At 37.1% G+C, this 12,884-nt stretch overlaps 1 protein-coding gene across 1 annotated transcript; it reads right to left on the bottom strand.

Moving 5' to 3' along the window:
• Positions 1-1,578: 1,578 nt before the first annotated feature.
• Positions 1,579-12,449, bottom strand: LOC111047198 (evolutionarily conserved signaling intermediate in Toll pathway, mitochondrial). Its single transcript, XM_022332889.2, has 4 exons — positions 11,692-12,449; positions 8,338-8,564; positions 5,382-5,592; positions 1,579-1,953 (listed from the first exon to the last, which is right to left on the bottom strand). The coding sequence occupies exons 1-4, from the start codon at positions 12,134-12,136 to the stop codon at positions 1,637-1,639; spliced, it is 1,200 nt and encodes a 399-aa protein (XP_022188581.2). The 5' UTR covers positions 12,137-12,449; the 3' UTR covers positions 1,579-1,636.
• Between the last annotated feature and the right edge of the window lie 435 nt (positions 12,450-12,884).

The raw sequence follows: 12,884 nt of genomic DNA, 5'->3' as shown, positions 1-12,884 counted from the left end.
GAACACTAGCTGATTTAGATCAGCTGAAATCAACGAATTTTTATTGGTATAGGAGCCCTACCTGTGCTGACGTCACACGAATGCACTACGGCTTTGTTTACGGAGGTAGTGCCGAGACACACTTGTCAAGACGAGGCCACACCTGACTTGCAGCGTTCCATCCCACCACCGATCCGATCACGGATGACAATGGCCTAGAATGAGGCATGGCACATATGTCCGTCATGTGATCTAACCTTCCACCCCACAGATATATCGGACATGAGTAGGATCGGAAAGCTGCATGACAGTTGTGGCCCCGGCTTCAGACGAAGCATCCCAGCCTGATGACCTCTTCATTTGTGAATCTGTAGCTCATGAATCATGAACTATCGTTTTCAATAAAAGGTCATAGTTTACTCATGAAAGGATTCTTGAATTGGAATCTGCTGATTTGCTCTCATTTTCTCGAGTTAGTGGCCCGTATTTTGATCTTTATCACTGTCAGAAATCTCAATATGAAGAATATTTCAAGGCTACTTTCATACTACAGAAAGCAACTGGTAATGGCAAAGCAACGGAAACTGGAGCAACTCTAGATTTAAATTACTTGCTAGTCCCTATGCTATCATCTCACTTAGGTCCATATTAAGGGGCGTACAGACTTTCGCTCTGCTCCACAATCGAACGTTACTCGATCGATTGATGATCGACCGGGGAGCAAGAATGGAACGCGAGAAGAGCTAACATCTCACGTAACGTTCATGATCGGAGCGTGTTGGAGGCGCGTATATCTGTACGCACCTTTACATGCACTATTCCGGTTTAAATGGAGATCGATCAGCTGTTGGTTCAAACCAGGTATGAAACAAATAATGAATGTGCCCATATATTCATTTAATCGTGGATTAGCGTATTACATAAATTTATAAGAGCAGCACATTCAAGTTAAGGTGAGTAAAGATCATGAGCCCTCTACTACCGTTGTAAAGGTGACCACTTCAAGAGCCAACTTCTTTAAATAACATGTATGAGTTTAAAAATCACTAACAGGTGGTTCGGAACTCACCTAGAACTGTAGGTAGAACCACTCTCCTCTCATCATCCGTCTCATTATAGTTTGAGCTCATGTGGGCATCATACTCAGCAAAAAAAAAAAATGTGAAGAACAAATAAATTTTGCGTTGCTCTCTGTATGTGAGGAGCTTTGATAATTGATATTCAATTTTTTTTTAAGTGTGAAAACCGAAATTGTTTCTTAATTTTAAAACCTACAGACAACGTTTGTTATCCAGGTAGAGTAGTTCCTTTGTGATCATGGTAGTTGGATAAGGGAAGTTTGCACAGTGTTAGCTTGATCTTTATTCTTTATTTATTTATACAATAAGTACATTATCAAAATGATAAGGAGAGGAAAAATAAGTTAACCTTGTGCTGTTCCTCTCCTAAATTATCTTACAAACTCAATCTGAATTGAGTTTAATCTCAAAATTAATCACATTGCAAATGAAACTCAACATTGATTTAAACCAGTTGAAGCTGAGATTCTGTTTAAACTGGCACTGTGCAAACTTTTCAAAGTATAAGAAACAAAGCTGATAAATTTAAATAGAGCTTTTAATATCATCTCCCTAGATTAAAATAAACACTATGATCATTATGGATTGCTACCTGTTGTCTCATTCGATTTTTGACTATCACTTTTCGTTTCATCTTTACTGTCCTTGTCTTTAGCATCGGTTGAAACAAGATCGCGAGTGGGAGACGAGAATTTGAATAGGATGGGCACTTCGCCCAGGATAGGATTCGTCCTCTGCAGTATCCTGACCCAGGACAGAAGCGAGTCCTTGCCTGAGGATCCTGTACAACAGACTGCATAGTAAACGCCGTCTTCCTGTTCATGTACAGAGGTCTGGATGGCCAGTTCTGATACGGGCGGTGCGAATAGGCTGGCAGGCTTGAAGCTTGACACATCTGAAATTAGTGCAACGCCATTTCAAGTATGCAATACTGTTACTGTATAGTAATATACAAACAGTTGATACACTCCAATTTCTAATACATCTTTCTTAAATTGAATATTAAATTCAAATTTTAATTGAGATATTGGAAGCATATAAGGGTAAAGGTGCGTACAGATATACGCGCCGCGAACATGAGCAATTCACTTTTAATCAGCTGATTATATCTGTATTTTAACAGAAACGGTAAGATACAGATATAAAAAACTTGGCATCAGTTGATTATTAGAGATGAATTGCTCATGTTCGCGTAAATCTGTACGCACCTTAATACATCAATATTGGTTTCACGAGTGGAGTAAACCCTGTTATGTTATGTTTGAAGGGACGGATCCAAAGGTTCAAAGAACCTCACACATCAACCGGGTGCTTATTGTGTGTCCCAAGTAGGTACGTCGGTTGGGCAAACAAATACCTGTGTCCTTTACAAGATTCAGGAGTTTCCCCTTATACTAACATCCCATTTATTACCTGGTAGCTTGCAGCTAAACAGAGCCCTTCTCCTTGCCCCTAGTCTCTCGCAATCCAGTGTGATATGCTTGCCAGTCTCTTCAGACTGATTGGTCCTCGTGACCTACGTGAGTTCCACTCCTGGCCTTCTTTGTAGGTCCTTGCGCTGAGGGAGGTGTCGCCAAATTGCTTCTAGGGCGCTGGCCACAGAATAGGTACAGAATGGAAACTGTCAATAAAACGCCTATCTAACCAATGCTTTTTACATGGCGCAAATACTAGACACGTCACGTGACCTTGGCGAGATCCAATCCTGGTCTTCTGATTGGCTCGTAGCAGCGAACGAGATCAACCATCAATAGGATTTTTGCGACAGGGTACTAGCCAAGTTTCCATACTGTATGTATACTGTGGCCTGGCCACCCTCGACTCAGCCTCTTTACCACATTTGTGCCTGGAGTTTCAACCATCTCAGGTCTCTTGGTTTTTTCTTTTTGCTCCTCCGAAACTTTGCATGGTCAAAAGCCTCATTTCTCTCAAGAAGTTTTGCCTGAATGGCTTCCCTTATTTGAGCAGTGGTGAGGTTTGGTGTCTCCACCTACAAACTGCTCGGTTGCTCTATTTCATCCTCAGGCAGTCCTGCTTATTCTTGCCTTTCGCGATTGCTCTCGCGACTTGTGAGAAGCTCATCACTCCTCTCCAGTTGGGATGGTGTGATTGAGCTTACGTCATCCATGTCGTGATCAGTAGAAGCCTTCTAAATGTTGATAGCCTCTACAAGAGACCGCAACGGAAACTCCTGTGTTCCTGAAGCACCCATTTCAAATTGAGAAATCTGCCCTGATGGGGCAGATCCCGATGGGCTTGAAGACAAGGCAACTTCTGGAGTTGTTTTGGAGTTTGGTTTTTTTGTTTTGTTTGTTCATGTGGTTCCCACGAAGAGCTGAGGAGTAAAGTTTACCCAGACAGAGCCCCGCATGTGCAGGCTAGTCTAAATACTACAGGAGGGTACCTGGTTTCCTGCAGACACCATATAAAAGCACCACCCTTCAGCAAGGTCCACATTACACCTTGGGTTGGCCTAAGAGGAAGTAAGTATATGGCCAAGGAAGGCCGACATATAGAAAAATAAAGAGAGAATGACACACAGCTGTCAATGGTACAAGTGCCATTCTAGAAATGAAAAGTTTCAAAGCAGGAGAAGAAGTTTTGGAAGAAGGGCTTTGGAAAGGGGGCCCCTTTTAGTCGCCTCCTACGACAAGCAGGGATACTGTGGGTGTATTCTGGTTTTCAAAAAATCTTGAGTCCGATATTCGACTCACCCCAACTCACAGGGGGCGGAGCAAACCCTACCAAGAATGTCCAAATCGACAGGATCTTGAAAGCCTGTAACGGTAATATCAATATTGATTTATGACTGGAGCAAACGCAGGCAATCTTAACCGAGGATTATGCTCACTTGAGATGTAGAAAAACGTGAGAAATTTATATCAAAATTTGAATATAAACTGTTTATTACTTTGTATTTGTGTTTGATCTTTGGTGTTTTTTTTTTTTTGATAAATTAGAATTTGAAACACCCTAGTAAACTTGAAACGATCAATATTCACAACAAGTCTAGCCAATTGATTTTCAGCGCCATATATCTCGAGAACTATCAAAATCGTGGATGAGTCAAGTTGTAGTAATTCAGGTAGCTTCACTTTGTATTTTTTAAGCATTTTTCTAGGGTTAACCGTTCTCAATATACAGGTGGTGAAACCAGAAACATTGTACTTTCTAACCAACCCCAACGTATGCTCTAACCCTTCCCCCCAAGGTTAGGGGACATTCAGTATTAGGCTTAGTATCATTATATAGGCTTAGTATCATTTCCTAAATCTGAAATATCTCTAATCAATATAAAATAATTACATACTACCTTTTTTCAAAACTTTCCTACATAACTTGTATAAAACACAACTAGTTACGGCTTTCAAGTCATTTTCAATTTTTTCCAAAAAGAATAGTTCATTTTCATACTATGTAATTATTTCTATATTAATTAACAGTTCAAGTGGCCCTACTAAAATAATTTATTAGCTGATTATGTCACATATTTCAAACCATCTACAATACATTCATTGCCTGGAATATAGTGAGGTCCACGTTATAATGGCAGTGTTTGATTAGCAATGGTATGCTATCCTTGTCTATCATTCAACAAAGCGGATAGCGCTATCTCTTTCTCGCTTAGCTCTGTTGCCAGATCGTCGTTTAACAATGTAGAATTAATATTCATTAACAAAATATTTCATCTTAATTAAGAAATTATTGAAAAATATAATTTCTTGCCTAATAAAATATAATTGAATATTTTAAACGAGAATGAACCGTTAATATTACCTCAATAAACCTGTATCAGCTACCGTCTTTAGAACATTAAAGAATGTGATTTTGAGAATTATGTGTTTGCCGTGTATTTTTATTTTTCAATTTTTATTATTTGTAAAGAATAACCTGCTCTCATTCTCTAGTCATTTTGATGTTCATTCGCACAACAAATGAAATAGGTTGAACCTTAGAAACGATTATTGTCGTTAAAAATCTAGTCATATTAGTTTTAGGGCTTGTGCAATTAGGTTTTATAATCAGTTACCGTTACATATAAGAGCATAATAGTGAGTGAATATAAACTTAAAATTAAGGATTTTCTAATAGGAAACTGTTTTTATACTAATGATGAATATTTTGCCTTCAATATGGAGAATTTTTAAAACGTTGATGTGATGATTTTAAAGGCATTGACAAGACAGAGGATCGGCAACGTTTTCCTCCTATCTTTCTCCACTTCCATTATAACGTGGACCTCACTATAGTTCTATCTGTTTCGAAATATCCTACAAGAATTTCCATTTGACACAAAGAAATAACGTGAATATTGAATCTTACCGTCAATATCGGCTTCGACTGGATCAGGTGGAGGTCTTGGATCTCCTCGTAGCACAAAATAGTAGACCGATGATTTCCTCAGCCATATCCTGAATGCTCCCTCAATGTAGACGGGAGAATTCTTTTTGTGACTGGCCAGTAGTTCCTGCTGTGTTGGACTCTGACCGCTTATAATCCACGTATCATCTATGGAGTCTTCCACATCTCTAGTCTGTCAAAATAAAATTGTTTGTTAGAATAAAAAATCTGGTGTGGCGCACTCACACAACTTCCCTTGCTGTTATGAAAATTGATCACGTGACGCTAGTGTTCCCGCGCATCTCAAGTCTACTATTCAAAGATTTGAGCCAGCTGGTGACAGGGCAATAACGCTGGAGACACACCAGGTCTGCTATCTCTTCATAGTGAATGATTTAATAGAATCAACAGTTGTCAACAGTTTGCAATTGGATAATCACATTTTCGCAAATTTCGAGCTTATTTTTAATTCTAGGTGAAAATGTTACAAGACATTAATTGTAGAGATTTTCATGCTTAATCTTTTCCACTCGAAATTTTTTGTTTAAATTGTATCTGAAACCTGATAATTGAGAATCTAACTAACTCACGAATCTAACTTTGAGATATCAAACTTTGCATAGATGGGGCGGAGCTCCTGAAATTTTTACAGATATGGAACTTGTGGCAGTTGATAGAGCTTATCGATGACTATTTTAGGTATAACTTTAAGCAAAATCGTTGGAGCCGTTTTTGAGAAAATCGCGAAAAACCCTGTTTTTGACAACATTTTTGCCATTTACGCCGCCATCTTGAATCGCATTTGATCGAAATTGTTCGTGTCGAATCCTTATATTGTAAGGACCTTACGTTCCAAATTTCAAGTCATTCCATAATTGGGAGATGAGATATCGTGTACACAGTCGCACATACACTATACACACACACACACACATACACATACAGACCAATACCCAAAACCCACTTTTTTTGGACTCAGGGGACCTTGAAACGTATAGAAATTTAGAAATTGGGGTACCTTAATTTTTTTCGGAAAGCAATACTTTCCTTACCTATGGTAATAGGGCTAGGACAATAAAGTCGTATGGCTTTTGATGGTGGGGAGCCCTTACGGGAAGGTCCCAACTAGCCTGAATAATCGATGTAAATAATATAACTCAAGTGTTCTTTAGAATAAATCACGGTTAGTTTGACGGAATGATTCAACCAATGATAGATATTACAATGTATGATATAATAGATTCATCCTTTTCCCGAACAGAAAGAAGAAAGGGAACAGAGCTCGTAATGATACACCTACAACTCTTTTACCTGGGGTTAATACAGTGAGATCACGTTATAAAGTATTCACCCGATTAACATTGGTTTGCTATCCTTGTAGATGGCAGATAGCTCTTTCCTTTTCCAATTCTGCACTGTTGCCAAATTGTTTGTTGTCTATGAAGAAATATAATGAACTACCAGAATATTTTAACAAATTCTGTACTGTTGTCAAATTGTTTGTTGTCTATGAAGAAATATAACAAACTCAATTTGAAATTTGATTTAATGATCTTATTGAATTAATAATCTCAATAATGAAAATTTATTAAAAAATCAATTAATCATATATTCTCAAAAATCAATTAATCAAAATTAACAAATCATGAGGATATAATATACTTTCTTGGTGAAAAGAGTATATTTCGAAAATAGAATTGATCATTATAACCAAGAACAAACAATGAATATGATTTATTTGATATTGTACAACTATAACTCTAGAAATTACACAACAGGGTTATGCCCGAAACTGTTCCTATTTCAATCTATACAACACTCCATATCTAGGTACTACATGTCACACTTTCAAAGATTTACAGTCCAAAATAAATGAGGATACAAATTTTAATTAAAAAAATAAATATATTAGATATACCGAGATAACTTGATGTTTTTGACTCCAGGATGAGTTGTATCACAGCTTATCCACTATTAGTTATTCAAATTCAAAATATTCTTATTGCCGTGAACAAATACATGTTATTGACAAAGTCATCAGGTAAACATATACATACATTATACATACATTTCACATACTCAAAACAGAGAAATACTATCACAGCCAACAGTTCCGGTACTTAGTTTCTTCACAGTTATATACAGTCATATTTTTAATTGGCAATAACAATATTATAATAGACGTCAAATATTAACATGAAATATCAGCTGCCAACATCTCCTCAATCGAATAAAAAGCCCTATCTTTGAATAGTTTGGAAATTGAGTACCTGAACGATCTAGAATTTTTATGACGGATACTCTCAAGCAGTTTATTAAATAATTTTATTTAGTTATAATGTAGTACAATTATCTACTATTAATTATTATTGTATATTGTGACGAAGGTAATGCTTCTGAAGACTTCAGAAGCGGTTACAATAAAACATAATTCTATTCGATTCTATTAATAGAAGGAGGTGGTAAAGGAAAATTGACACCATGCCGTTTTATCAACTCCACTGACTTTATCAAGTAATCATTATTATTGAACAAAAATCCCAATTAAATGCTGTAAATCACTCCGAAGACTTATGCTACTACAAATATTGACAACAGGGTAAAACAGCTAGATGGAAATTCGATGAGCGCTACTATTCACCGAATTTCCATCTACAGTAGCTGTTTACCCTGTTGTCAATATTTGTAGTAGCATACGGGATGATTTACATAATTTAATTTGGATTTTCGTTCAATAATAATGATTAATTCATTAGCATTTGAATAACTGCAATAACTCAGTAATTTCCATTTACAAAGTAACTTGAATCTCAATACAGGAATAATAATACCTTAAAATGGTAAATACTGAAATAAGAAGCTGCTTACTATAGGAAGGTGGTCACTATGGTAATACAGTACTTGAAAACGGTAAATACTGAAATAAGGAGGTGCTTACACTGAATACTGAAATGACAGTAGAAGGATCGACGCTGGTGATCCTCTTAATGGCGAGCATGGAGAGGTCGAATGGCTCGCGAGGCACCTCGGCAGGCAGCGGCCAGGGAGACAGCTTGCTGAACTTCGGCATCCAGTACAGCATTCTCATGAACTTCCTCACTGCCAAGCCTCGTTGGCCAAATGTGTTGATCAACAGCTCACCAAGTTCCGCGTCTGGTATCACTTCTGCAAAATCACAAAAACTCTCATGTTTTACAATAGATTATTTATTTATTTCATTGACAATCACAAATCATAATCATAATTATAATATGATAGGGAGAAGGCAACAGGCATAGCCGAAAACTGTCTTCTCCCAAATTTTTACAAATAAAAGTTTCAAAAAACAATTTCCTCTTCAAAAAATTAAAGCAATATTCTACTTTTGTAATGAGTTTCAACCCAATTCAACATTCCAATTGCTTTACTCTCAAATTCACTCCTACAAAATTACTAATTTTTCACAATTGATTGAGAAATATCAAACTTTGGAGTTGAGTTTTGTTTTAACACAATTTTCCATGTCATTTGTTTTACTCTCAAATCATGTTAAAACATAGAGAAAATATAGCATAAGAAGATATCCCATGGTATAGGCCGTTTATGTTCCAAATTTAAGCCAATTTTTTGTTCACTCAGGCTGATTACTGTCTATTATTACTGTTACAGCCGGGTGAGAGTGTAAAGGTACGTACAGATATACGCGCCTCCAACTCGCTCCGCACCGATCATGAACGTTACGGGAGATGTTAGCTCTTCTCGCGTTCCACTCTTGCTCCCCGGTCGATCATCAATCGATCTGCTCGAGTGACGTTCGGTTGCGGAGCAGAGCGAAGCAACCGAACGTCACTCCAGCAGAGCGATTGATGATCGACCGGCGAGCAAGAGTCGTTCGACCGGGGAACGCGAGAAGATCTAACATCTTCCATAACGTTCATGATGGGTGCGTGGGCGGTGCGACAGTGGTTCGATGGTGGTACGAGGGCGGTACGAGGGAGGAGCGTGCTCGGTGCGGGTTGGAAGCACGAATATGTGTACGCAGCTCAAGAATGGCACAGTATGAGAGACCACCAGCGTCACATAGCTTCACGAAAAAGAACTACTAGGCTTAAGTTAAGGAGAAATTTGGAACATAAACGCCCAATAGCATGGGATATATTCTTATGATAAATTTTTTCGATGGTTAGGATTAACAAAGCAACTATTATAACTTTTAGTGCCGTTTGCACAACAGCCGGTTAAATTTTAACCGTGATTAATTCCACAAGAACCAATCAGAGAAGCCGGCTTTTCAAATATTCCTTCTCTGATTGGTTCTTGTGAAATTAATCACGGTTAAAATTTAACCGGCTGTTGTGCAACCGGGCCTAAGTATTGTAAGAACTTTGAGGATGAATATTATCTACAAATAACACAAACGAATTTATTCAAAATTTGGGCAGGCCACAACTCAGTTCTGCGTCCATCACAAAATAATTATTGGCAGACTGGAGAGATATATGGCTTAGGTGATACAGTCCTGACGAGAGTTGCATCCTACTTGAAAAATAGAAAGCAGGCGGCCCAACTGAAAGTAGAAAGTTGTGGAGCACGGAGTACCACAGGGCTCGGTTATTGGGTCCCCTGTTGTTCATATTGTTTATGAATGACTTTAAAACAGTAGGAGGCACTAATTATTGTTTATTATTAGCAGCTAATATTGAAGTGTTAATTAATACAGTAATTTATTTACAGCAGTTATTATCATTAGGAGTAGAGCTCTTAGCAGACGACACCATATTGATTTCCAGAGGTGGATCCGGCAATGGAGGAGCCTGTTAGAATCACAGAAGTTGTGGTTCTTATGCCCGTATGCAGATACTCGGTTTAAACGGAAAAATGTCAGCTGTTCGTTTAAACCCCGTATGAAACACATTCAGATAAATACAACCATATCTACAACTAAACGTGGTTTAGCATTAAACGTAGAGTTAGCATATGGTTCTTAGCCAACAATCTGAATCTCAATGAAAACAAAACTGGCATCCTAGTTTGCTCATTGGAGAGGAAACCAGTCGCATCATATCCAGTGAAGCAGCTAGGATTCTGGATGGACGAGAGATTAATCTGAAATCACTATGTGAACCAAGTTTGCAGAAAACTGTCTAGAGTTCTATACCTCCACAATGATTGAGAAACTTGGTAGATCACAGCAGTCTTAAATGGTCTACCAGTCACGTTTCCACAGCCACATCATCTATGTCCTGCTCCTTTGGGGTCGCACACCAGATGTCCAAGATGTGTTACTACTATAGAAGAAGGCTCTTAGAAGAAAATTATGTCATTTACATCCTAAGGGATCACTGGAACCGTGGGGTACGCACGGTGCACACTCAATATGTATTATGCTTACTAATGAATATCAAGAAAATTCAGGAGCAGAATTTATTGTGGTAACTTATATACAGCTTCAGTAAGAGACAGGTCACCAAACCCTAGGTACCCCGAAGCAGGCTGGCAGAAACCTATAAGCTACAACAGGCCATAAGATTTTCTATAGCCTTTCTGGAGAAGTACAGGGCAAAATGGTCTTCTGGTTTTATAAAGCTGTAAAAAAACTACTAGAGGCTACTACTCTATTCATTTGGAGAGTTGAATGAGAAGCCTCTTTTTGGGAGTCTAGAATCTCCGCAACATGAATAACCATGCAGGTTATTCTGTTGTATTTGGAAACTTTTGACGCTGCCTATCTGAAAATTAGGCAAAGAACTCAAGTATTCTTGTGATGCATCAACTGAGTTTATAGAATATAGGATACATGTTTTTTTTCTTTATGGCTACTTTTAATAAAAATCTCAGTACCCTTTTAAATTATTTTATCACAACATGTTTTGGACTTGAAAATGGCATTAATGTCTGAAAAATGTTGTGATAAAATAATTTAAAAGGGTACTGAGATTTATATTTTATTTAGGCTTACCTCAGATTTTTTATTGCGGATGATGCCCACATGAGTTCAAGCTTAATTTGCCTACCCACAATTTTAACCTTAATGATGCCTACATGAGCTTAATTTATAGCACAGGGAAAATATTCCACTTTAGTTTGATATGGTGATAGCGATAGCTAGATCAATAAATGCTATCTTAGGGATAAAAATAATGGATAAAACTTTACTATATCATTGTACGGTATCAAAACATTTTAATGTATCTAACAATACATCTAGTTTTGAAAAATTACATTTAAATTGGTAATTAAAATCAAAATCATATAATTAACTAGCTCATGAGTTAAATCGTGAAATAAGAAAGATCTTTGTATGTTCACTTACTATTTTCTTCCATTTGTTCCAGTAAGTGCATGATGCAAATCTGCTGTTTGGGAAAATGCATAAATTCGGCTTGAACAAAGTTTCTAGGCACGAACCTTCCTTTAGGCATTACATTTACAAGAGCTTTATAAACTTCTAAATCTCGTTCAAGTCCAAAATCTTTCATTTGTTTTAAAGCTCCGTAGATGAACTCTACATGGTTTCTCTTATGAACTTCTCTTGCTTCATAATTATTTATAACTTCTAGAAATACATCCTTGCTTTTGTCTTCTACCCCACTAAATTCATTGAGTTTGGGTAGTCTTGACTTTTCATCATCAGCAAATGAGCGTTGAGGGTATTGAAAATTATAAGTTCTTGTCATTCTGGAGGTGGAACTCAAAACTCTTGTATGCCGGGTATAACCACTAAATTGAAAACAAAATCTAAGTAGCACTCGCGACATTATAACTCAAAAAATCAAACTAAGGTCCGTGTATTTTTCATTTAATATTGATTTAGTAATATTTGAGCACATTGGTTGAGGCAAAAAATACTAATTTATGTCTTTACTTCAAATATTCAATACTAAAGCTTGACAAGAAAAAGAATTATCAGATTAACAGTTTTAAATCATTAAAATTAACTTCAAAATCAATTTTACAACTAATTACACCACACAATTGCTAGAAAATTCTCATTTCTTAGGAGAAATCAGAAACACTGGGACACTAGTACACAACCTCAAAATCAGAAAATCTCTACTTTGTAGGTTATGTTTTTCCCACAGAGTGTATTGATGAGAAGACAGCTTTGAAGAAAAGTCCAAATAAAGGTTTTAACCTCCGAAGGACTTTCCATATGATTGCATGTAATTACTCAACAAATGGACAATAAATAGTATGCTGAACCATCATTACTTTGAGTTGAGCCAAATTTCCACCTTATCTACTGAATATAATATAAACCACTGTAATGTTTTAAAAAGTCTAGTCAAAATCATAAATCTTTTTCTATTATACTCTGTGGTCTTGCAAAATGAGTGATTTCCTAACTACTTTCACGAGCAAAAGTACTTATACTCGAAGGCCGTAGGTGTACAGAGCTGCATGTGAGAGCATTGTCAACTACAGTGAGGTCCACGTTATTATGGCAGTGTTTGATTAGCAATGGTATTGCTATCCTTGTCTATCATTCAACAAAGCGGATAGCGC

This window comes from Nilaparvata lugens, chromosome 8, assembly GCF_014356525.2.
Source record: "Nilaparvata lugens isolate BPH chromosome 8, ASM1435652v1, whole genome shotgun sequence".
Lineage (NCBI taxonomy): Eukaryota > Metazoa > Arthropoda > Insecta > Hemiptera > Delphacidae > Nilaparvata > Nilaparvata lugens.
This window is presented reverse-complemented; position numbering and strand designations above follow the sequence as displayed.

Bases quoted from the DNA above. Each gene is read 5' to 3' on its own strand.
- LOC111047198 (XM_022332889.2), bottom strand. From the start codon at position 12,136: ATGTCGCGAGTGCTACTTAGATTTTGTTTTCAATTTAGTGGTTATACC. The intron at 8,565-11,691 runs GTAAGTGAACAT...GTGATTTTGCAG, and splicing joins GGAACAAATGGAAGAAAATA to AAGTGATACCAGACGCGGAA. The intron at 5,593-8,337 runs GTAAGCACCTCC...TTATTTTGACAG, and splicing joins CTGTCATTTCAGTATTCAGT to ACTAGAGATGTGGAAGACTC.